We start from the raw sequence: 26,369 nt of genomic DNA, 5'->3' as shown, positions 1-26,369 counted from the left end.
CACAAAGTGGATTACTGGCCTCAAACAAATGCCCTACACTGACCACCTCAAAAAACTACAGCTTTACTTCATAGCATATCGCCTACCCCAAGGTGATCTCTGCCTAACATATAAAGCTATGTCAAACCCAGAGCTGTTAGACATGCTACACCTAAAGAAATCCCAATCCCTCCAGGCTACACGCTCTAGGGACCTAAACCTTGTCACCACAATAAACAGGACATGCTGGAGGGATAGATTCCTGTCCCAGAGACTTCCCATACTCTGGAACAGGCTACCCATCTATGTCAAGCAAAGTTCTTCATTAGCACTCTTCAAGAAGAATCTTGATGAGTGGATGGGAAATAGGAAATACACCCCGGGATCACTTCTGTGTCTCTGCTCAACGGTGGCACAGAAAAATAACTTTCTTTGGTGGCGTAAGCCAGAGAACCTTGTTGGCTAGGCTTATGTAGGCCCATGGGCCAATAGCCTAGTACCTACCTATGAACCTATGAGCCTATGAACCTATGAGTGCTTCCAGGAAGTGCAGTTTGTTTTTTAAGCTCCTAGCATTAAGCAAAATGACCCTGAGTTTGTCTCAATTAAATTTTGCTACACTGGACAATTTGTAGTTTTGACATTGCCTAAAAATTAGCACTATGGGGAGGCAAGGACCTTTGCCAATATCTGAAAGCTAGGGGTTGACCAGGTAGCCTGGGGAGATTGACCAAGCTTGCTGATGATTGCAAATTGGGAGCACTTATTGAGTCCTCTAACAATGTTAATATACTACAGACAGGGTTAACGTAGACAAATGATTGGTGGCAAAACCACAGATTAAAGCTAAATGCAAAAAATGCATTATTATTCCCTTTGGGAAAGCTGACATCCCTGCTAATTACATTACAGACAGCACAGTGTAGACCCATTGGTATGTGGTCTTGGTACTCAGGTTCATAGCAATCTAAACTATGACCAACATTTATTCACAGTAGTAAGTAAATCCTTCTGTGTGGCACACCTTATAAGTACATGCAATACATCTAGATCTAAGGATGTTATTTCAGTCCTAATCAGACCAGTAATTGAGTACAATGCTCCATTTTGCCTGTAATTCACCAGACACCTGCAACAACTGGAATGACCACAGAAGTTTCTCAACAAGAAATTTATATGGTACAGAAAACAAGTCTTGTATGAAAAGAATGAAAGCCCTTTCATGGTATTCTGACTCCTACAAGTTGCAAAGGGGTGACCTGTGTCTGGCTTAGAGCAGTGTCTGACTCAGCAAAGATGGAAGTGCTACACATTCATAAATTAAACTGCATGAGGGGCACTCAATCCAGGGATCTTAACCTAGCATCTGACATGAACAGGTCATGTAGATACATCTCCCAGAGACTGTTATTTCTCTGGAACAAGTTTCCAGTTCACATGAAACAGAGTCCCTCCCTGACCCTCTTCAAGGATAACCTAGATAAATGGATTGGTAACTGCAAATTCAATACTAGGGTGGTGCCCGTGTCACTTCTGGATGGAGGAAGTCGGTATTAACTACCTTAGACCCTTACCTCTGAGAACTTACTCATCTAACCACTGACACTTGGGGCATCTTGGGATAAAAATGGCTAGGCTTGTTGGGACTCTAGGGCCAGTATCCTAGTAACCTCTTATGAACCTATGAACTTATGAACCTAATTATGAAAGTTGGCAAGTGGTCACTTAAGAGTATCAGGGATGGAGCCACAGGAAATTATTTTGTTGGTAACTCAGTAAGAATGCAATCTGTGGTAGATTCTTTGTAGGTGGACTTATTAAAATGGGTAGAAGTGGATATGATTTTGGCTTAGCCAGGTAAGTTTATTACATTGTTTGGGAAATGGAATTAGTCAGCTGCTAGTCAATGTTCAGTTAATCTAGTATAATAGTTTACAATGTGATATCATAGAGACCCAAGAGAAGAATTCTTCAGTGGTTTTGTATTGTTTTCAGGAGGTATATAGTAACCTATAATGCATATGCTTTTGTTTTTGCCAAGTTTGAGTATAGAGATAAGATACGAGTTTCTGCATTTTTCAGTGATAGGGTGTTGGTCGGATATAAATACATTTGAATGTTACTTTCCTGTAAGTATGCAACAAGTACTCGTAGGTAATTGAGTAAGATGTTAACCACATCTGTGAATGCCATTTCTCAAATTCCCTTATTATATAACTACATTTTACCAGCATGACAAAGCCCATCATAATAGCATGAGATAAGGGGCAACACAGCTTCTGGTACTGTTTGGGAGTGATGTGTAGGTGTATTTCTACAGTTTTACAATCCATCACAGTTCTAACATGTATGGACCACTACCACTGGCTGCTTTCATGGTGTACTGTTTGATACTGTACATACATGTGCTCATACTGCTCAGACTATGGCAATGTAGTCTAGCAAGACATACCTGCAAAGACCAGTTTTCTGCAATTACACTCACTGGTGGTAACACCTGAATCACATGCATATTCCTTTGCAAGATCTGTTTTATTTTATTTCTTTGTTTATTTTTTTTTTATTTTATTTTATTTTTTTTTGCAACTCCATGGGCTGGACTAACTTTTGTGGTTGTGTGCCTCCTCAAAGCTACTCTAAACTCTCATCTACTTGATAGCGTATTATTCAAAGTAACTCAGGTGATTCACCCCTCTGTGGTGATGTCACCAGCTGGGCACAAGATGAGAGTGAGGCTAGGAGATATCACTGATGCTCACATATTATGAACTGAAACAGTGCTAGGAAGCCCTATGTGTACATGCTGGAAATATTCAGTAGGTGACTAGGAGCGTTTAGGCATGCCCTCTCTTTAGGTTAGTGCCTGCCCCCATCTAAAAGTGGCAATATCCCCCCATGGGCCTGCCATTCAATAGACATTCATGGTTCCTGTCTTGACCAAGGCCTTTGGCTGCACAGACCACCTGCCTCAGTAGAGCATATTGTCATTATACCTCTCTTCAAATGGAACACAGCAGACATATTCTCATAATTCCTTTCTCTCCCAGCTTCTATAGTTACTAGACTGCATAAATGATCCCAGGTCCAGTCATTGTTAGGGCTTTATCCACTTACATCATTGTAGTTGGCTTTAGCACATACTAATGAATCAATAACAGTTTGTAAATATTAGCACAATGTGCTCTTAGTCCTTGGCAAGATATCTATAAATAGACACAAAGTGGGAGAGAGAGACAGATAGGAGGAGAGAAACACGGGGGGGGGGGTATACAGAGAGTGGGAGAGAGAGACAGAGACAGAGAACTCAAAAAACAGGCCACCCTGGTGGAATCACACAACCAATAGGCTGTATAACAGAAGGAAGAAAATTATGGCAAAAATGTTGAGGTGCAGCACCCTGCAGGATAACTGTGCACTCATCAAACTAAACAAACAACTCTGAGGAGAAAGTCTACCAAAGCCAAATTTGAGGTAAACTTGGCCTCTCAGGCCAAGGGCAACCACAAGGCATTCTTTAGCTATGTCCACAACCTCAAAAGCAATACCCAGTTGTGTGCAGAACTCATTGTAAATGGAGCCACCTATACTGAGCCAGAAGATATAGCAAACCTATAAATTCAGCTCCAATTTTACCCCTTTCTTCCCCTCAACCTTCCTGCCGGTAATACCATCAAATACAACTCTCCATGCTATCACTAAGGAACAGGTCTTTAATAGTTTCTCTAAGTCCAAGAACACTGCATCAGTGGGCACATACAGTATCTTTGGTTGCCTGCTAAACAGCATGAAATATGACCTCTCAGGCCCTCTGTAATTGCTATTTAACTGTAGCCTCCAAACAGGCTTCTGTCTCACAAATGGGGAACAGCAACAGTTATCCCTCTGAACAAAGGTGGGCCATCTACAGAACCTGGAAACTACAAACCTATAAGTCTCACTAGTCTTGTATGTAAAGCCATGGAAAGAATTATCATGGAAATGATCACCAGTGTTATAGTAAACCTCTAGACACTGGACCCATCCCAGTTTGATTTCCTCAAAGTCAGGTCATGCCTACTCAACCTGGTGGATGACTTTGAGAAGGTCAAAGCAATGGATGAGGACAAAATGGTTCACACTGCCTACCTTGACTTGGCTAAGGCATTTAATACAATACCAAGCTCTGGCATTGTTGACAAACTCAAGAGGTTAAGTACAAACCTGTATGTCACCTGGAGAATAGCCAAGTGGCTCACAGACAGAACCCAGAGAGTTAGAACTGGTGAGTCCACCTCTACAAATAGGCCAGTCACAATGGAGTCCCTCAGGGATCAGTCCTTGGACTGCTCCTTTTTGTCATTTACTCCTCTGAAGTAAAGGCAAATGTCAATGGTCTCTGGCCGACTACATTTGCAGATCATTACAAATTAGGAGCTGTCATTGAATCCCCCACCAACAAAAATGTTCTCCAGGAAGAGCTAACACAGGCAAACTGGTGTCAGAGACATGGACTTAAACTGACAGGAAATGCATACTAGTATCCTTCAGGAAGTCATCCAACCTTGGTAATTATCATATTGACAACACACCCCTTAGAGTTGATCCAGTTGTCAGGGATTAATGCATAGACAGTAATCTAGTCTTTGACCATCACATGTCTACCCTAGTGAAGAAATCATTCTATGTTGCACAGCTTATAAACAAAGGTATGGCATCTTAAGTCCAAGGAAGTCATTATTCCACTGCATTTGGCATTAATTAGACCGATTGTTGATTCTAATGCCTCCATTGGTATATACCTAACCAGACATATCCAACAATTGGAACATCCAAAGAGGTTCCTCACTAAAAGAATACAGGACGTAAGTTGAATGTCCTATGTAGATCTCCTCAAGGCCCTATCCATGTATTCTTTCTCCTTCAGGCTTTTGAGGGGAGATCTATGTCTGGCATACAGGGCATTGTCAGACCCCACTATGATAGACTTCCTGCATATCCACAAAACAAACAGCACCAGAATTATCCGTTCTAAAGACCTAAACATTGCCTGTGATATAAATAGGACCTGCTGGAGAGACAGGTATGTATTGAGAGACTACACCATTTCCTGAACAGACTCCCCATCCATGTGAAGCAGAGTTGCTCTCTAACCAAATTCAAGTCCAACTTGGACAATTGGAAGGGTAACAGGATATTAATCTTTGGTTTATCACCTTTTTCTCTAATGGACACAGGCAACCTGTAAATGGTTCCTCTTCCAGACCCCTACTTGTAAATGTTTCATCTCTCAAACCCCTTCTTACACTTATCAAGGGTATCAGAACTTGTCAGAGATTTGAGATGCATGGCTAGGCTTAAAAAGGCCCTTGTGGTCATTAGCCTAGTAAACACCTATGAACACACATCTCTACTGTATCTCTACTCCTCTTCTGTCTCTTAAAACATCCCATGCTAATTAGGCACATTAGTGATGTATGACATTGGAGAGCTAAATATGATGCCAATATCTCATACGAGTCTTAGATATGCATGCCTCAGAATACTTTCCTATATTGATATATGGGATTATTAACTACCTACAAGTATGGAGATAGTTTAGTGTCATGATACAACACAACAGTACATGCATATGGCTATAGCACTCCTGACATATGTTGATACTGAGGAACATTTTGCAATCGGTATATTGTGATACTGTCTGTACCTGTGAGGCTTCCTGTTTAATGTAGAAGGCAAAACATGATTGTTGTAGTATCTCTTACTGATACGGCTGCATATTTTTCTCAATATGTTTGTTCGTACATATGTTATGTTCTTAGCATAGAAAGTTATGTTGTAATAATGAAAACGTACACTGCATTGTTTATTGGAGAAAATATGCCTTGTTAGTATTATTCCATATCACACATGAATGTTGTCTGCTACATTGCCCCTTTAGTTACTATGAAGACTTCTGAGTAGCTCAGTGTAAGACATTTTAGAATCCAGCCCTCAGTCTTGTCTGTACTTTACCTATATGTGTGAAGCTCAAACTTCTTGTCACCAGACAAAAGCTGTGTGTTTGCTGTGTGTGTCTGCATGTGTGTTGAGGTGCTTGTACTTGATGATTTAGTTGCAAAATAAAATATGACATAAAGAGGAGACATAGCACAATCCAAAATGGACTACGACTTCCACCATAGCAAAATGAGGATTTTTTTTCTGTTACATAAAATAAATCTTAATCCCATGAGACTATTTTCATCCCTTCTTTTGTTGCAAATTTTCTGCCCCAAGATCAACTGCAGACCCCTCTGGGTATGAATATTTGAAACAATTACATAATTCACTATCATGCAACTAACTAATGATTATTTAGTTTTGCTTATTTTATTTTATTTTGAATTTCTTAACAGGGGTAGAGCACTGATCCCATTGGATCTATAACATAATCACATATATGGAGACTAATCAATGAAACGTCACATTACAAAGAATGAAATCCATTATAAAAACTTTTTTATTTGAAATGCATGATATCTGGATTGTGACCATATAAGGAAACATCTAAGTTTAAAGTACTCACTGGTAGTAGACTGTGTTAGTCTTTAGAAGTAGTTATATACAAGAATAATTTTGTACTTATCTGCTATCAATATCTGAATACAAATAGGCATGCTATAAAACCAGACAAGTGTCCTGTGTAATGTTCATATCTGTTTATTTAGCCTGATGCAGTGAAGCTGCAATTAAAATCATTGTAAAATATATAATATGTGAAATAACGTAATAAACATCCTCAGAAAGGAATATGAATATAGTAAATAATCCCATATAAATTTTACCTGCAGATCCTGAAGAAATGTTTTGTGGACAAGTTGATAGTTCATTCATGCACTGTATCAGATCAGTGCTCCAAAGTACAACTGAAACAGATTAAAAAGGTAAGGTTATTTTTCTCCTTCAGTGTCATTTAATATGTATATATATTCTATGAGCATTAATGTTTTCAGAATATCAACAAAGGTGAAGATCCTGTTGTGGCACATCCCCGGAATATAAACTATTATGCAACTACCTGTCTTGTCTAAATATTAATAATGCTTGCAAGAGCATTTGCTTTGTAAGAATCCACATGATCTCCATTTTATACAAAACTGTGCCTCTGGCTTTTCCTCTGCCTGCTAATGCAAATGATCATGTCTGCCATGGACAAGCCTACCTGCAATAAATTAGCAGTTATGTTTCCTCCTGAATGTTTCATCTTTTATTACAATATACCAATAAACACTATGCAATCTATTTGTGTAATATATTTTTATTCAGAAAATCTAAAGCCATTTTACTTCAGTGAGAAATCTGAAAGAAACCCTTTTATTTTCTTAGACACAATAAATATATATTTTTTCTCTTTCTAAACCTGTTTCATATGAAAACAGAGCATGATGCTAAAAATAGTAAACAGTTAGGTTCACAAAGACCAAATGCACAAGAAAATCAATAAATAGATGTTTCTTACTGGTACTGATTACTGACAAAAGTAATTACATTCTGGGAAAAAGAAAGAAATAATTAAAGAAAAAATCTGTATCACATGCGTCTGACATGATATGAGTTCAGTGAACACACATACTATGCAGTATTTTAGAATAAGTATCTGATCCCTCAGTCTAAGAAACATTTCTGTCTAGTTTGTAGAGAACGAAGATCATACATATCTTTAAAAGAGCATGTCTGAGTTTTAAAACAGATAGTCCATATTGGTACTAAATATTACATTTGGAACAGTAGGACTGATGCAAGCTAGAACTGAAACTGCCTTGCAATCTCTCTTCACATCAGTCTCACATAACAATGCTTAATTTCTGCTTTGTTACCCCTGTCAGCATCCTATCAGTTATACACTGCCAGTGTCCCCTTCAGTTTATTGCATAGTCTGATCCTTTTCATTTGCATTGCTGTGTTATAAGTAACTAAACAGACCAAGTAAATACTCCCATTTTTGGTACAACTTATCCTAAACTTCATCTTTCTTTTCTGAAATACCTTATACTCTCTTTCTAACTGTGCTCTGACTGTAACTCACTGTGTCTATCTGGTCTCTATTCCCTACACAGATTACCATTTGCTGCACTCCAATATAATTTTTCTAACCTCTGTGCGAGTTGTCTCCTCCCTAAGCTACACCTTTTGTTAAGCTTCATTGTATGATTAACATTCACCTTTTTGTACCTGGTTGCACTAAACTGCCATGCATGCTAATTTATCAGGTTTCTGTTACTCATCACTGAAGTATACTTTTCATTTGCCTGATTTATGACATCTCTTTGATTTAAACGATGCAACCCAGTTTCTGTGGAATTAGTCAATGACCAGCATTGTAAAGAAATAAACACACAGAAAGCTGTGCAGTTGATGTCATGTGAACCCCTCAAGACAATCATACATACATCAGATTTCCACAATCTCTGTTCACAAACTGCACAACCCATAATTTAACCAATGTAGCAGTCTGTGTATACATTACTAACTACTGCTGCAACAGGTAGGCCTCGTTTGTTCACATAACACAGATTTGCTCATTTTGGGAAGTGTAATGATTATAATCAGTTTTGGAACTAAAACCATTTTATTTAGTGGTGAATTCAGTGTTTCTGTGAAGGTGGCACTGATAACAGTGTGCATTTCAACCAGCCCAACTTGAAACTGCGTTTCTTCAATATGTTCAACCGCCTGCATTTATTTCTGGACTTCTAGCAGGAACTTGCACTTCTGCTAAAAATCTCCTATCTCAACTGCCAAGCTTTAAATATTATGTAAGAGGAAATAGCCTCTTGTATCACAGGAAATGTCTTCACATAAGATTGGTAAAGGGAAACGTTTGTTCTCACAGTTTTTACATGTACTGTTAGACATTATTATTTCATTGTAATGATAATAAAGAATACTAAAGGTAGTAAGAAAGAAAATATGGTTTTGCAGATAAAAATAGAGCACATGCTGAGTTTGAAATCTTTGTCCAATAAATCTTTGCCTTCTTTATATGCATAACTCAGCATAATAAATTATAACATAACAAGTACCCAGTAGTTAACAAAGAAAAAAAGAGGAATACCATAAGCAAGCAATACAGTCAAATTGCCAAGTAATGATTTTCCCACTGACATTATTTTTAATGTTACTGCTAAACTACCCATGAATCGCAAGACACTTCCAGCTCTTCAAAGTCCTACAAATGTCACATTAGATTGTCTTTATTATCCATTTTTTTTTTATTCAGGTTACTTTTTTCTACTTATCTGACCATCCTGACACCCTGGTGCCTTTCTTTGTTTAGGTTTACCTACCCCTTCTGGCCTTTCCCAGACTAGCTCTGATTAGTGTTGGGGTCTATGTGGAGATCAAGGTGACATGGAACCACATCACCCCGCTACATGACTTTCTTCTTACTTATGCCCTCCTCCCATTTCCCTTGTGTTTTTACCTGTAATGTCTGAGGGGTGGGTATGCAATGCTAGCATACGGTCCCAGTTCTGCAGCAGCTCAGCCAATGTCCTCCTCCATCTCCCTCTTTAAACAACACCCCCTCTATGTCCCCAGCCTTCACTGTGGATCAAATGTAAGGGAATTCCAAGATGACCACCCTCTCCCTTGGTCATGCCTATCCCTCCCTGTCAATGCCTCAGTTACCTGAGCCATTAATTGAACCAGGGTAACCCAGGCCATAGTCAAGACCTTGTCCCTGTATGCCATGGCCTTGGCTATGTCTTTATTATCCAGCACGCCCCTCAGTGTTCTCCACAGACCTAGCTGTCACTATATTTACCGCTCGGCAGAGAACCATCTATTCTCACATCTTCAACTGATGTGTAAACCAGTGATAAAACATTTGCATTCATATACTGGCAACCTGAGTGATGCAAAATTTTAAACTGTAAAATTTGTAGAGACGAGACCTACCTGGCTACCTTGGAATAGTAACCTCTTTGTATATAGAGACATTGAAGCAATGCATGGTCTGTAACTAGCAAGAAGTATCTGACTGAAAGTTAATTGTTAAGAGTGCTGAGAAAGTTCTACCTTAGAATATCAAAATGACAAATGCTCAAAACTTACAAGATCTGAGCATTTGGGGCCAATTTTGTAAACTCCAAAAAAAAGAATACAATAGACCTATGGGCTATGCCCCCACATCCCCTCCTACTTGTATAGTCCACCTCCAAGATCTCAACACAGTAGGGAAGGGATCACTATACCAATCCCCAATGTGTTGTGATCTCACAAAGTTCACGTTCCGGCAAAAAGAAACACTGTTTTTATTTCTTCTTGCAAGTTCAGGCTTACAAGATTCTAGCAGTTGTGCTCAGTCTTGCAAGTTTGGAAGCATCTGTCATTTTGAAACTTTAAGGTAGAACCATTGCGAGACCAAGCATTTCCTTTCAATCACTGAACATCTCTGTTCAGTGTTAATCCTTTTTCCATGTATCAGGTGTCCATCAACCCCCCCCCCCCCAATTGTTTGTGCCAGTACTTCTCCAACTCCTTCTTCAGAAGCATTTGTAAATACAAAAAAAATTAAGAAAAGCCTGTGGCTAGTAGTATGGGTTAAAAGTACAGCATTTATTTCAACTTCAGTATACCTGGTCTGTCAGGTCTACTTCAAATTAATGAAAACCCACTTACCCGAAGACGAAATTGATGAGATGTCCAAAACCTGATTTTAACAAATGACAGTATTGCCGAACCATTTCACAGGGTAAGTATCCAATTGACCAATGTGGGGAAATTTGCCCTTTCGGTAAGTATCCAATTGACCAATGTGGGGAAATTTGCCCTTTCTCCCACTGTAGTGTTATCTTGGAGTTGATGTATTTAGTTAGGGGAGTATGGGGTTGTAGGCCTCCACCTGGGTGGGTTGAAGATAGTCCGGTGTGTTTCTTTGTCAAATGTTGGTCAACTGGATACTTTGAGAAATGTTTCAGCAATACAGTCATTCTTTAGGTTTTGGACATCTCATCTTGGTGATTTTCCTTTTCGGGTAAGTGCTCATTTGTTAATTTGAAGTAGACCCGGTCTGTCATATCTGTCCATTTGACAGCTAACAAAGTCCTACACTTGGTCAGGTCAGGCAGAGGTCACACAATATTATAACAAAGTCAGGGATGAAGTTGCAGTAGTAATTGTTATTATAAAGCCTTGACCTGTTGTTTTTCAGCAAGTATGGGACAATTTCATAAGGCATCTACCTTCTCTGCCTGTGTTTTTTGCTATCCTTCTCCCTATTATCCTGGCGAAACACTAAAGTGTCTCAAGCTATTTTAGGTGCTTAAGATACATGCCAAAGGGTGAATTTTATTCAATAACAGGTCTAAGAGATGAATAAAATCGGGCTTCAGACTTTAATGAGATACCATGAAAGATAAGTTGTATAAGGTAAAAGGATAAAGTAGGTACTATGCCAGACGATGTCAGTGACCACTCCCTAACCTACATTACTAGACAAAAGTCAGAATGTGTTAACCTCCCAAATACAAAGATAATTCGCTCTATCAAGTATTTTAATATAGACCTTTTTCGAGATGAACTCAGCGCATGCAATTGGAATTGCTTAAAATCACTTCCTCTTGAGGAGGCAGTCTTATTCTTTAATACTACCTTCTTATCCATACTTGATACACATGCTCCAGAACGTTCCATTAGAGTGAAGACTAAAACAGCCCCATGGCTCACCAGTGATACTAAAAAACTCATTCTTGCTAGAAATAAAGTATGGACTAAATGGAGATGCCATAGAAACAACCCTGATTTTCTTCACTTCCGCCAGCTTAGAAATCTGGCTAAGAAATCAATAATCTCTGACAAGAAAAAATTCTACTGTGAACTTCAGGAAACTCATCTTAACAATTCTAGACAATTCTGGTTATCAGTAAATAGACTCCTTTCCCCAGGAATAGCCAAAACTCCTTCCCCACTAAATGCTGACCCAGAAACCCCTCTCCAAACTGCAAATGCTTTCAACTCTTTTTTTTCTGAAAATATTCAATCCCTAGCCAAACAAATGAACAACAACAACTCTTACACTCCTATTAACATAGCTAACTCCTCCTATAACTTCTCTCTAAAACCTATATCTACTTCTTTCATCTACAGACTCATTCACAAACTGAAACCTTGTACCCCTTCTGCTGACAAGCTCCCTTCTCTTTACCTTCAGAAAGCTGCCAAAGAAATTGCATACCCTATATCCATACTCTTAAATAGAACTATCCAAGAGGGGACCATCCCTGACATCTGGAAAGTCTCTTATATTATCCCACTACATAAAGGTAGTAACTCCATTGACTATTCCAACTATAGACCAATTGCCCTTCTCTCACCCCTAGCAAAAGTCATGAAGAAATGTATTCATCAGCAACTTGTGCACTATCTCTCTCTTCACAACATAATAGCAAACTGTCAGCATGGCTTTAGACCTCATCACAGTACCACCACTGCCCTTCTTTCCTTTGATACTATCAACAAGAATCGCAACAACAATATTCTCTCTTCCGCTCTTTTCATTGATCTCTCTAAAGCTTTTGACATGGTCAACCATTCTCTATTAATTAACATTCTTGAATTTCTCTCTTGTGATAACCTCGCCATTAATTGGTTTAGATCTTATCTTAGCAACAGACAACAAGCAGTACTATGGGAAAACCACATCTCATCACTCTTGCCCATTTCCATCGGAGTTCCCCAGGGCTCCATTCTTGGTCCACTTCTCTTCTCCCTCTTTATTAATGATCTTCAGACTGCAATCCCTCAAGCAACCTGCATACAATATGCAGACGACTCGACCCTTATTTGTTCTGCACCATCCACTACAGAACTGATCTCACTGACCCAAAATATCTTTAATAGTGTAGAAACATGGTTTTCTAGACTGTTTCTCCTACTAAATGCCAAAAAAACAAAACTCCTTTTCTCCCCCACCTCTCGGTCCCCCCCTTTAAACTTTACCATCTCCTCAAACAATGGAACTATCATCTCACCTGATCCAACTACAAAACTGTTAGGAATAACCATCGACAATAATCTCTCCTTCGATCAGCACATTAACAACAACATCAAGTTAGTTAACAGAAAAATAGGATCCCTATATCAAATTAAACCTTTTCTAACCCTAGCAACTAGAACCAAGATTGCACAATCTCATCTTTTATCAACTCTCCTATATGCCTCCCCTATTTATACAAACCTCAAGAAAGTTAATCTTAAACTTGCAACTTGCTATAACAACATTGCTCGCTTCACCACTAGTAACCCCTTTAGGACCCACCATTGTATAAACTTAAAACTACTAGGCTGGCTTGAATTCCAAAACTACCTTATAATTCCTCAACTCACTATTGCCCATAAAATATTACACCTACCTGACAACACCCCAATACTCTCTCAACTTTTAATCCCTTACAACAATCTTAACTCACTTCGCTCCTCTAGTAAACTCATGGCCAGATCTATAAAGTCAAACAACACAGCGGGTGATTCTCTTTTCACTAACACAGTAGGTAGAAGTTGGAATCTCTTACCTAGTGACATAACTCTGACTACATCTTTGCCACTTTTCAAACAGAAAATTAAACTGTACTTCCAAAATCACTGGCTTTGTTCCTGCTGTACACCTGACTAACCATCTTCTCTCACTCTGTTTCTCCTCCACTCTTTTCATCTCTACCTTATTCCAGTTCGGATTCTATTATTTTTTTGAGATTTAAGTATCTACATATTCTGTACAATTGTTGCTATTTAAGAACTGTACATTTTAAAATTGCTTACATATTGTGAGTATCTTTCATTCATTTTGTTTCTGTAATTCTTATTTAGCTATATCTTATAGTAATCAATTTGTATGTAATGTACCAGTATATAGTGGAGCTTTTCTCCTCGGGCCTCTGCTGAAAATAGACATGTATCCAGCCAGACTAGCCCGGTCAACAAATGTAAAATAAATAATAAAATACATTTTCTAACTATGATGCTCAAAGGAGACAGTTACTGACATGCATGCATACCCAAGTCCCTGATGACTTGTGTAAAAAGTGGAATGTTACCAATAGGGTAAGTAGTAATGATGATAGTTTCCAAAGTAATAGTTTACAAAGTAAACTATATGGAGTTCATTGGTGTTGAGAATAAACCCATTATTAATATATCGAGCATTTGTTTCATCTAGCCCTTGCTAGAGAATTTAAGTGTCAGAATGGAATCTGATAACCATCCCCAGTTTGCAATCATTGACAAAATTGGTTAGCCGTAGTCCCATAATATCAGCCTTTATGTCATAGAAATATATACTTAAGAGAAGAGGGCCCAGAACAGAGCTGTGGGAGACATCACTGGTGACATTTTTCTGTCTTGACCAAATACCCCCAGCCTTAATGGTATTGGTTTTCTCAGACAACCAGTTATCAATCCAATGAACTATATATAATTTAATGTGTTGGGGCAGTGCATCAATAATCCCAGCATGGTGCATATTGTCAAAGTTCTTGGTGAGGTTCAGATAATTAGTGTGAACTGTATACCCCATATCCATGACCTCAATAACCCTTTCAAAGAATTCAGCCAGGCTAAGCAGGGATAATCTTCCTTTTAGAAAGCTGGCATAGTGAGTATCCAGGGATATAGATTCATTTGTATCAATGTTTATAGTTCAGGTATAATTTGTTACATAGCCTTGGAAGTAATACTTGAGGCTAGTAGGTCTGCAATTCCAAATATCTGTTAAGAGACCACCAATATACAAGGCACCACAACTATCATTCTCCATATGTCAGGGAAACAACCAGTGGAGACACTCAGGTTGAAGAGTTGATGCAGTGGTTTTACTAGGAGGGACTTTACACTTCTCAGTACACATTGAGGATATTGTTAGGACCTTATAGTCCCATCACATTTAAGAAGCAGCAAAATGGGGCTATTTCACTCGCTCTGTGATTCCTCAATTACTCCAACCATAAGGATTTTCTATATTTCCTCCAACATTATTTGATATTTGCACTCTGGTATCTGACACAATTTCATATTTATTATTTCACCAAAGGTGGCCTTAATGTGGTGCTGGATTAAGTTATCTCTATCAGTTAATTCTGGAAATAGGTCCCTATTCCTTAACTCCTTATCTTTGGGCTACTGACAGTGTCTCACCAGTTTTAACTTTATTACATTCTGTGGGAGCTTTAATCTGTTCAACAAATAACTAACTGCAGATACATCAGTTTCTGATCAATGCTTCAGAACATTTATGTAACTTAGCTACTCTGTTTCTCTTACCAGTTTCCATTAATTTGTAATTTACTTCTCTTACTTTAACACTTCAAAAGGGCTTTACTACTATATATCATGTTTATATTGATATAAATTTATAAATGTATTTATCTTGTCCAAAAATTTGTTTTCAGCAGTGAGTACTAACACAAGTACATTGTCCTCCATTTTGAATATTCTAAGGTGAACCTTTCTATTATAAGCTTCCGAAACTCCTGTCCTCTCTGCATATGTTCCCCAAGTATGGGCATTATGATTCTTAGCTTATGCTGAAATACTTTGAAATGTCCTATGAAGTTCTTGAAAAGAGTATTTTCCTCATCTCAAGTTTCTTTGGTTATATCTAGCAAACCTTGGGGGTTTCTGCTGTATAACAGTTCTAATAGACAGAATTTGCCATATAGTTCTAACAGACAGAAAATAGTTGCTTGTGATACTTTCCTTAAAGCAAATCAAAAGTAAAGATGCAGTTGTTCCCATGTGCTCATCATCTTTTCCTATGGTATTCTGAAGTACAGGCTTTAAAGCTTTGTTTAGACATTCAACTTGCCCATCTGTTTATGATTTTATACAGATGTTCTTAACTGCCTCATCTTAAAAAAATGACAATGCATGCATTAATCTAGGCATGGATGGTGGGATTTTGTCAACAGGAATTTCTTAGGGAATTTCTAGTCTCTAAAACAGCTGTACCAGTTCTCTGAATGTAGACTTGCTATTCACATTCTATAAGGGCACTGCTTCTGGAAACATTGGTAATATGTATTTGTGACCTCAATTCAATTTCACAAGTGGACCTACTACATCCATGGCTATATACTCAAAGAATACTTCTATTGTAGGCAGATATATTGGTGGGTTTCCAGTGGTGGCTGGTGACTTCAAATTAAAGGAGGGCTGCAGGAGACAGGTGAATGGGTGGGGCCAATGGGAAGGGGTGGGGCCAACTGGAAAGGGGGTGGAGCTATGCTCAAAACCACAACAACTGGAACTTTAATTAAATACTCTGCCCTGGGTGCCAAACAGTCATTACAAGAGTCCAATCAAGACAAAATGAAGTGCAGAAGAAAAAAATATTTCAACGCATTGGCTACATGACAACTTACTTAATATCCAGATGGAAACAGGTTGTGAGGCATAAAAAAATAAATTACTTTTTAAATACATTAATGGAATGTCAGTCAAAATCAAGTATAAAAAAACAAGCAGCACTCAACTCAAACCACTACTCCTTGCACTGCAGTTCTAATTATAATTTATATTCAGCTTTATAAAATTACCAAGTAACATGCTGAAAGTAGCAATCTCTGTGATACCCCACTTGTAAAAATGTTTCTTATTCAAAAAAGACCTGCTGTCTGACACAACTATCTACTTGTTTCATGGGGAAGACATGATCAAAGTAAAAAATGAACAGCAAACAAGAAACAAGCTCAAGATAAATTGCTTAAAGGATTCCTGCACAAGTTATGGACCACACATGATAGATTGGCATTCTGTTTAGTTTACGGGTAAGCCTGCAAAGATGACTGCAAGTCTCCAACAAATGTAATGAGCTTCTGAAAATACTGTAATTCTGTCCTTTTATTACAAATACTGTCATATGCATTTCAATACCCAAGGCTTATACATTATCTAGTTATGTAAATATTCTCTGCATGGCAACAACGAAAAGGCTTTCAATGCTGGTAATTCTTTAACAATATGCTTATTAAAGGTCACTTGCATCTTACAATCTCTGACAAGCTTACCTGATGGTCATTAAATCATTGCTACTTAAACAGAGCACTGTGACAGCATGCATTTCCTGAATAATAAGAAGCCTAAATCAACAAACCACAGTAAAAGCTCTCAAGCCAAGGAAACCAAATACTGCTTTAACGTTCTTTATTCAAGACAAGACGTTTTCGCCCCTGCTATGCAGTAAGCTTCATCAGAAACATACATAAAAAATGCAACACACTTTTAAATAGTGCGGACATGATGTCATTTCCTTCAAAAACAGTGTATTCCATAAAACAACAAAAGGGAAGTGTCCTTCTAAAACCAATAAAAAACATCTTGAAAAATAAAATACATGGAAAACATTCCATTACGAATAGCAATAAATATCGAATTAAAATAGCATTCATATTTAACATGATGTATACCAAAAAATGTATATATGTTAAAAGTAAGTTGTGTAACTGATCCATGTATATAATATATATATGGCAAAATATATTTTATTATAAATGTTTATAGGTGAAAAGTACTTACATTGGGGAAAAAAATATTAGGCTATCTCTGATAGCTTTTATATCTAAGTAACGAGGAAATATTACAAGACTCATTTAGGCCAGGGTAAGAGTAGGCATCAACCCCAATTTGCCACTCTAATTCCCTGGTCTCTAAAAATAGTGACTGGGGACCACCTCTAGGGCCTAAATTAACATGTTCAATACCCATAAATTCAAAACTATGCCCTATATTATTGACAATGTGTTTGGATAAAGCATTGTCAATTTTTTGATTTTTTATTGCGTAAAGGTGTTGATAAATCCGGTCACTAAATTTACGGTCGGTTTTCCCTATGTAAAAACAGGGGCAACAAACACAGAAAGCAGCATAAACAATTGATTTCGTATTACAATTAATTTTTGAGTGTATGTTATATTTCCTATTCCTAATTGTAAACGAACTGCCAGTTCTCAAGTGTTTACATCTATTACAAAAGCCACAAGGGCCATTACCCACTTGTCTAGAAGCTGGCATAGAATAAGTAGACCTTTGAAGCAATTCCTTTACGTTTTTCCCTCTTCTGTAAACAACAGAGGGGGATGGACCCAGTTTCTGAAGTAATGCAGAACTATTGTAAATAAAGTACCAATTCTTTTTGATGATTGCCCAAATGGTACCAACATCTTTACAAAAAGTAACCACAAAACTAGTACAAAAATCAGTTGGTGATTGAGCAGAAGTAACACTGGCATTATTAAAGCCGGGGCTTTCTAAAGTACCCACAACTGTCATGTGACACGTAGTTGTCAACTCATGGGTATTAGTAACTAACAAAGGTTTATAAAAACCAAATGATCTTTTCGTGGTCACCTCTTCAATGAGCTCATCAATTAAAGTACACGGGTAGCCCCTATTGATAAACAGGTCTTTCAAAAAAACACACTCTGTTTTGAATGCCTCTAAAGTACTACACATGCGCACAGCCCTGACCAACTGTCCTTTGACAATTGATCTTTTCTGTTTTGGGGGGTGGTTACTGGAGTAGTGCAGAAAGCTATTACAGTAGGTAGGCTTTCTGTAAATACAAGATGTATAACAGTTGTTACCAAGGTCCTTCACCAATTTGACATCTAGGTAGTCAATTTCAATTAAAGAAAAATTGAAGGTGAATTTCAAAAAAGTAGAAGAACAATTCATCAATTGTAAGAGGTCAATTGCATCACTTTCATTACCATCGAAAAGGATAAACACATCATCTAAAAAACGAGTATAGTATTTAACCTTTTCTTTGAAGTTAGAATTCACCCTAAAAAATTCATTCTCCCAATAAGCGACCACCATGTTAGCAACACTACCGCCACAGGGAGACCCCATGGCAATACCCTGTTTTTGCAGGTAGTACTGGTTGTCGAAGAGAAAGAAATTGGAAGAAAGGATGATGTCCAATAATTGAGTGGCTATGGAGGTTTCTTCCTTCGTGGCACCAAGACTCACCAAGTTGCCCCTGTTTTTGCATAGGGAAAACCGACCGTAAATTCAGTGACCGGATTTATCAACACCTTTACGCAATAAAAAATCAAAAAATTGACAATACTTTATCCAAACACATTGTCAATAATATATGGCATAGTTTTGAATTTATGGGTATTGAACATGTTAATTTAGGCCCTAGAGGTGGTCCCCAGTCACTATTTTTAGAGACCAGGGAATTAGAGTGGCAAATTGGGGTTGATGCCTACTCTTACCCTGGCCTAAATGAGTCTTGTAATATTTCCTCGTTACTTAGATATAAAAGCTATCAGAGATAGCCTAATATTTTTTTCCCCAATGTAAGTACTTTTCACCTATAAACATTTATAATAAAATATATTTTGCCATATATATATTATATACATGGACCAGTTACACAACTTACTTTTAACATATATACATTTTTTGGTATACATCATGTTAAATATGAATGCTATTTTAATTCAATATTTATTGCTATTCGTAATGGAATGTTTTCCATGTATTTTATTTTTCAAGATGTTTTTTATTGGTTTTAGAAGGACACTTCCCTTTTGTTGTTTTATGGAATACACTGTTTTTGAAGGAAATGACATCATGTCCGCACTATTTAAAAGTGTGTTGCATTTTTTATGTATGTTTCTGATGAAGCTTACTGCATAGCAGGGGCGAAAACATCTTGTCTTGAATAAAGAACGTTAAAGCAGTATTTGGTTGAGAGCTTTTACTGTGGTTTGTTGCTTTTTCCTTATTTGTTTTCATCAGTATGTCAAGCCTAAATCAACAGTATAAAAATATGACAGAAAACCAGAACATTCTGCAAAATCAAGGACAGATGAAAAGCCATGGTCGTACTTGTGGTCTACCTTGGATGGGGGAATACTCTGCACACTTACACAGCATAACTGCTCCTTGCCTTCCTTAGACACATCTAGAGCCACTACAATGAGTCGTGGGGTGCAACAAGTATGTCACAATTTGAAATGTCTCTGCTGACAGTGATGGCTCTGACACTCATACCTCTCAACTTCAGAGCAAGAAATCAGGACAAAGCCATACATAGAACTAGAAATGGGACACAGGCCCAAAAAATAAGGACAGCTTTTAAATATTGCTCTTATGAACTTAGATAATAGAACAGTAGTAGGTCTTGCATTAGTATGAATTTTCTGAAGGGTATGAAATCTGAAACTCAAATATCTGTCATTATTTTCTAACTTCAATCTTTAATGACTTGCCACTAATTTGCCAGAAAACCACAATTTTACAGACCAAAATGTGATGCCAAAATATAAAGTTGCCACACAATACAGCTGGGAACTTGTCAAAAAAGGGACACCTTTTTAATAGTAACACTGTTAACTTGAGCAGCTAACAAAATAAGAGCATCTACATGCATTTCTGAAATAAAAGTAATCTATAACTCTGATCATTACAGTTATATACGATTGTAAACCCTCCAAGTTTTCTTCCAAAATTGCCATTTTGAGGAGGGATTATTAGGGGATTTTGAGCCAAAATTGGGGACAATTGAGAGGTTTGGATATTCCTAATTCTACAAAGCGATTTTCACATACCTCTCAACCTCTTAATGCAGGAAATATGGACAAGACCAAATATATTGGGGGAACATAAAAGCACTACTAAAAATTGCTCTTGTATAAACGTAAGACAGTTGATAGAATAACAGGTCTAGCATTAGCATGCATTTTTCTTAAGGTTATGACATCTGAAACTCAATGTCTGTCATTTAGTGACTTCATTCTTAAATGGTTTGCTAGAAAACCACAAATTTTATGAGGAACAAACCAAAAATAAGAAGCAAATATCTATTCAATCTGCAAACATATGAACAACTGAGAGGTATAGTTCAACCGGGGCTGTCTGAGTTTGCTACCCCCCTCACAAAATCATGGTCAAATGGAGCCCCCCTGCAGCCATTCCAATGTCCCATTCCTTGGTTATTTTGCCCCATTTACCATAAACACTGTAATGTGCATACTGCTTTACTTATGAGATGATTTAGATTTCATTTGAAAGTTTTATTTTGCATTTTACAGCACAAACCCTAATAGATATCTGTTAAACAAAGCAATGCAGTTTCACAATGAAAATAGACTTAGCATTAAAACGTCTCTGCCCTTGAAACTCACATGCATTGAAACAGCATTGAAACCCACATTCAAAGAAACTACATTTTGCCAGTGGCAGATAAAGATTAACTATGGGCTGTTTTCAAAATCATAGACCTCTTGAACATGAAACATACACATGCTCTTTGATACACCTTCCTGACTGTATTACATTATATTCCTTGTACAATACAGTACAGTTGTTAGAGGGCATTTTAAATTTATTGTTTTGAACATTTTTCCAGTAAACAATGAAACAAAATGCATACACCAATGACAAAATTGCCCAATTCAGAACATTTCCATCATAAAAAGTCTACCCAACCTTATATAGTCCACCAGTGTCAGTAAATATGCACAATCTCTGAAGTAGTAAAATCCACATTAAAGAAAGCTGTATCTAATAAAGAGGTCGCTGCTAGCAAACAACTTTATATGTCATTGTTTCATCTACAAATAAAGTGCATGTTGCCCTTGAAAAATAAATTGCCTATGTTGCATGCATTAAAAAAATTATAATCTAGTAATACCGTAATAGGGAATGGATAGCAAACTGATAACAGGTTCATAGTTACTATGTATCTTTGCCAAAAAGGACTGCAGCATTCACCCCCTTTACAACACAGTATAGTATCTGCAATGTATCTACCTACTGTGGGAGTAGAACCCACAGCCTTCTGCGTCAAAAGCAAGTACACTACCTGTTGTGCTGTTAACAATGCAAGCAGTCTTAGCATAAGCAGCACTAAACTTTTGTTCCCCTGCAGCTCTCAGCTCCTTGTAAAATCTACTTGACACTCAGCTGTATCTCTGAACTTCGCAGCACAAGAAATCTGGAAAAAGCCAAAATTTATTGGGGGGGGGGGGTCAAAAACCAGGGACACATTTTAAACATTGCTTGTATAATGTTGGAAAGTTGCTAGAATAAAATGTTGCGTTACCACCATACATTTCACTGCCACATCTTGAACCCAGGGGCCCCTGTGCAAAACAGTCAGAGCAACATGCCACTATGCCAAATCAGCTGTTTTGTGAAAGAGGAAGACAGAAACTTAAATGGCTACCATTTAGTGAATTCAGTTCTCACCATAGCACAGCTGTCAACCTCTTAGCACAAAACACCTGAACAAAGCCAATAATGGGTGAAGACAGCCCCCAAACATTCAGTGAATTCAGTTCTCACCATAGCTCTCAACCTATTAGCAAAAAACACCCGGACAAAGCCAGTAATGGGGCAATATAGCCCCCAAATATATTCAGTGAATTCAGTTCTTACCATAGCTCTCAACCTTAGCACAAAACCTGAATGAAGCCAATAATGGGGGAATACAGTCCCAAAAATAGGGACAAATTTCAAATATCCATCTTATACACTTAGAAAATTGCTAGAATTAAAGCTTTTGTGTTACCACGCACTTTCTGAAGAATATAAAGTCTGACATTCAAATGTAAGTCATTTTTAACATTTGTTAACCAGGAAAGTCTGACTTGGAACAAAAGCTAATTTTTAGCAGAGGCCCAGGGAGAAACACTCCAGACAGACATATGTCTTTGTAAGATGGGAGGACACTACAGAAAACAAAAATAGTGAGGGCATACAGACTCCACACAGAAGGCAAGGCACCCCAGCTGAGAATCAAACCAGAGAACATGTAGCTGTCAGGCAACAATGCTACCACTGCACCATTGCACTACTGGCTTTGCAAGGAAACAAAAATACAGAAACCACAGATTTTATGAGGAACAGAACAAGTATGAGGGAAACATCTGCAACATTTTTCCAAATGGTGGTGGGTAGGAAATTCAGGTTCTTGCCACCTGGGCCCAAGGTGCAGGATTCAGGCCTTATTCTCTACCCAGCACAATGTAGCACCTGGGGCATTTCATACACACACACACACACACACACACACACACACACACACACACACGCACACACACACACGCACACACACACACGCATACACACACACGCATACACACACACACTACCTGGATAGATGTAGATCTCTTCATTGCAGCATTAAATCCACAGCCGTTGGAGCACTACAAGCCTGCCCACGCACTACATCCTTCCCTATGTCGGTTGGAGCATTAAACCCACCACAGCCTGCAATATGTTCTTCTGATAATGAGACTCCCAGCCTGCTGATGTTGCAGTCTGATCCCTTTCCAGCGACAGTCTATGCAGTTACAACTGCATAGACTTCTGGGATCTCTGCTCTTGAATGTTCCATAATCCAGACTGCTGCTGAGACAGTCTGCGCATGCTCCAGACTGTCTCAGCAGCAGTCCGGATATCGGAAATGCTGCTAGTACACATGCGAGAACGTCCGCTATTTGCGATCTTTTTTTTATTTATTTTTTTCTTTTCTATTTTATTTTATTTTATTTTATTTCTGTTTTACGACTGGGGGGGGCTGCAGTCCGGCAGTCCAATAGCACAGGCTGCCCCTGTGGGTTTCTAAAACCTGGATAAGGTGCTGTCTTTTGACACTACAGACAGGCTGCAAAGAAATAGTTAGTGGCCAGGATTCAGTAAAGCTTACACGGAGCTAATCTCTATGTAAGAGCAGTGGCATGGCTAGAACATGGAGTTCGGAGCCTGTGTGATCCAGTAAACAAGGCTGGGGATGTGTGCGAGCCTCCTAGCACTATTCCAACACAGACACCATGGAATAATGCAAATCACCTAATTTGCTGATGAAACCATGCAAATGAGGTGAATTAGCAATTCAGCAAGCAGACATCCGTGTTGGAGCCGTGTCTGCAGCAGAAATGTATTTGGTTACTAACTGTGTACATTTCTGTAAAAATCAAAATGGGGGCATGACAGCTCAAAGTAAAGCATGTATTATGTTTATTAGGCATGCCAATGGCCAAAACTATGGCCATTTGGTATGCAAGAGTGTTTTAAAATTGAAAAAAATAAAATTTATTTTTTTGGACCGATTTCCTCCATTTAAGAGGAGTGCAGCAGCATGCAAACATGATCATGCAGAAAATAAAAAAAAATAAACTGTAAAAATAAAAAAATGTGAAACATGAATTTTGCCATTATAAGGGGCAGCATGCAGACTCATAACAATAACAGGTAACAGTGGTTACTAAGGACATAGGCTCCAGTGTGGTGGTGTAACTAGGAACTAAGGCAGTGGGGTATGAAAATAAGCTAAATTTAATGAATAGCAAAATGGGAGACTGTGTCTGCGGGTACCTAACTGTGTAGCAGCTATAATGTGATGGTATAAGCAGAAGAAGCAGCTGACATGAGAAGGGTGTGTGTCAAGCTTGGTTTAAGCACATTAGAGCTCCGAGGCTCCTATCTGTGCTCAGCTAAGCACAGCTAAGCAAGGGTGTGTGTCTAAGGCTGCTTAGCTGTAAGAAATTATAAGTATGTTCATGTCCAGGGGAGAGCCTTTTCTGCTCAACAATGTTTACACTAGCTAAAACAGTTTGCGCACAACGGGACTTGAACACAACGGAAATAGAGAAAAAAAACAGGAAATAGCAGAATAAAGGAAATGAACTACAAATCAGTAATATGGACTCTGCCACTCCCAGTGGCCATTCACACCCCTCAGTAATATAGCTGGCATGTGGAATGTATCACAGTCAGCCAATCACACAGGCAGCATCTGCAGCACACCAGTATAAAGTAGGCAAACACCTTTCAGTCTGTTTTCTCCCACAAAATCTGCACCATTGGTGTACACACTTGAGAATTTTAACTGACAAAATGTTAGTCGCTTCTGCTGCTTTGCTGCATCTGTATGTGGTACAGACTGAGGGCAGTGATGAGGATAATGCAGACAACTGACCCAGACCAAGGAGATGAGTGTTAAGACACAGGGTAACCTTCCAGGGGCTACATGATCTGGAGATACCAGAGTGTTACAGGGTGGACAGGGACAGACTTCAGCAACTCAACGAGCTCTGCCTGCCTCACCTCAGACCCAGAGCCAACAGAGGGGAACCCATCCCAGTTGAAATCAAGGTATGTGTTGCCTTAAGAATACTAGTTATAGGTACTTTCCAAAGATCTACTGGGGACATCATGGGGGTCTCACAGGCATCTGCATCCAGGGTACTCCACCAGTTCCTGGATGCCATCTGACCACATGCCAGTGAGCACATTTATTTCCCCAGCACCCCTGAGGAGAGGACCAGCAATATGTATCTTCTCCACCATGTAGCAGACTATCCAGAGGTACTGGGTGCCATAGACTGCACTCACATCCACATCAAAGCACCACCCGGTGAAGACAATAGAGTGTATGTCAACCGCAAGGGCTATCACTCCAACTGCCAGGTTATGTGTACTGCCCAGGGCATTATCATGAATCTGTGTGCTGGCAGCCCTGACAGCTATCATGACTCCAACATTCCGCATGCCTCACAGCTGTACCAGGCATTTGTCGGGGGGACATCACATATGGCCACCTCATGGGGGATGCCTGCTAAGCACTGGAACAGTGGATGATGACACCCGTCAAATGCACACACCCACTGAAGAATGCCATAATGAGGCACACGCACAAACTAGGAACATTATAGAGCATGTGCTTGGGCTGCTCAAGTCACGGTTCCGCTGCCTTGACATATCTGGTGGAGCCTTGCAGTACTCTCCAGCCACATGTGAGCATATATATGTTCATAGTATGTGCCATGCTACACAATATGATCCTGCAGAAACAGCTGTAGCAGGAACATCACAGTGAAGGGGCAGACAGCCTCCCACCATTGCCAAGGCCTCCACAGGCAAAGGAGAACTCGTAGGAGGAACCCCCTGAGCCTGCCCCTGTAAGCAGATGTAGGCATGCTCAGTATACCCTGGCCTTGGCAAAGAGGCAATGTATAGCACATACACTGAGACCCTAGTGACCCAGGGATTGACACCTCTTTCTGACTTGCAAACACAGAAAAATGGATGCCACACACATCACACTACCTGTACCTTACCATGCATAGGCCATGTACTGCGTGCATCTGACAGTCATCCCTCAAGCACTGTCCTCACATCTGCCACAGGCACAAGGTAAGTAACTCTTCTTAAAAATAGATGAATGTAGTAGTATGTTTTATCTCTGGTATTGCTGCATGTATGCAAGGGAATGGGATGGCCTTCCGGGATAGGAGCAGACAACTGACAGCTATGCGGGACAGCAGGAAATGTCTGCCCAATAGTGGCTTCTGCAGAGTATGCAGTAGACACCTAGCTGACAAAACTCACTGCAGTGTATGTGGGGAACAAATAAA

The 26,369-nt window shown here is 38.9% G+C and overlaps 1 protein-coding gene across 1 annotated transcript in view; it reads right to left on the bottom strand.

Annotated features, from left to right (window-relative positions):
- Positions 1-26,369, bottom strand: part of LOC122810700 (CD209 antigen-like protein A) — a 573,726-nt gene that overhangs the window by 242,991 nt on the left and 304,366 nt on the right. The window contains exon 3 of the mRNA XM_044082265.1: positions 6,783-6,863. Within this exon, the coding sequence (XP_043938200.1) occupies positions 6,783-6,863 (81 nt within the window). The remainder of the gene's footprint in view (positions 1-6,782; positions 6,864-26,369) is intronic.

The sequence above is a fragment of the Protopterus annectens genome, chromosome 9.part0, assembly GCF_019279795.1.
Source record: "Protopterus annectens isolate FY-2018-M chromosome 9.part0, PAN1.0, whole genome shotgun sequence".
Lineage (NCBI taxonomy): Eukaryota > Metazoa > Chordata > Ceratodontiformes > Protopteridae > Protopterus > Protopterus annectens.
The sequence above is the reverse complement of the archived record's forward strand: the minus strand, read 5'-3'. Positions and strand labels throughout refer to the sequence as shown.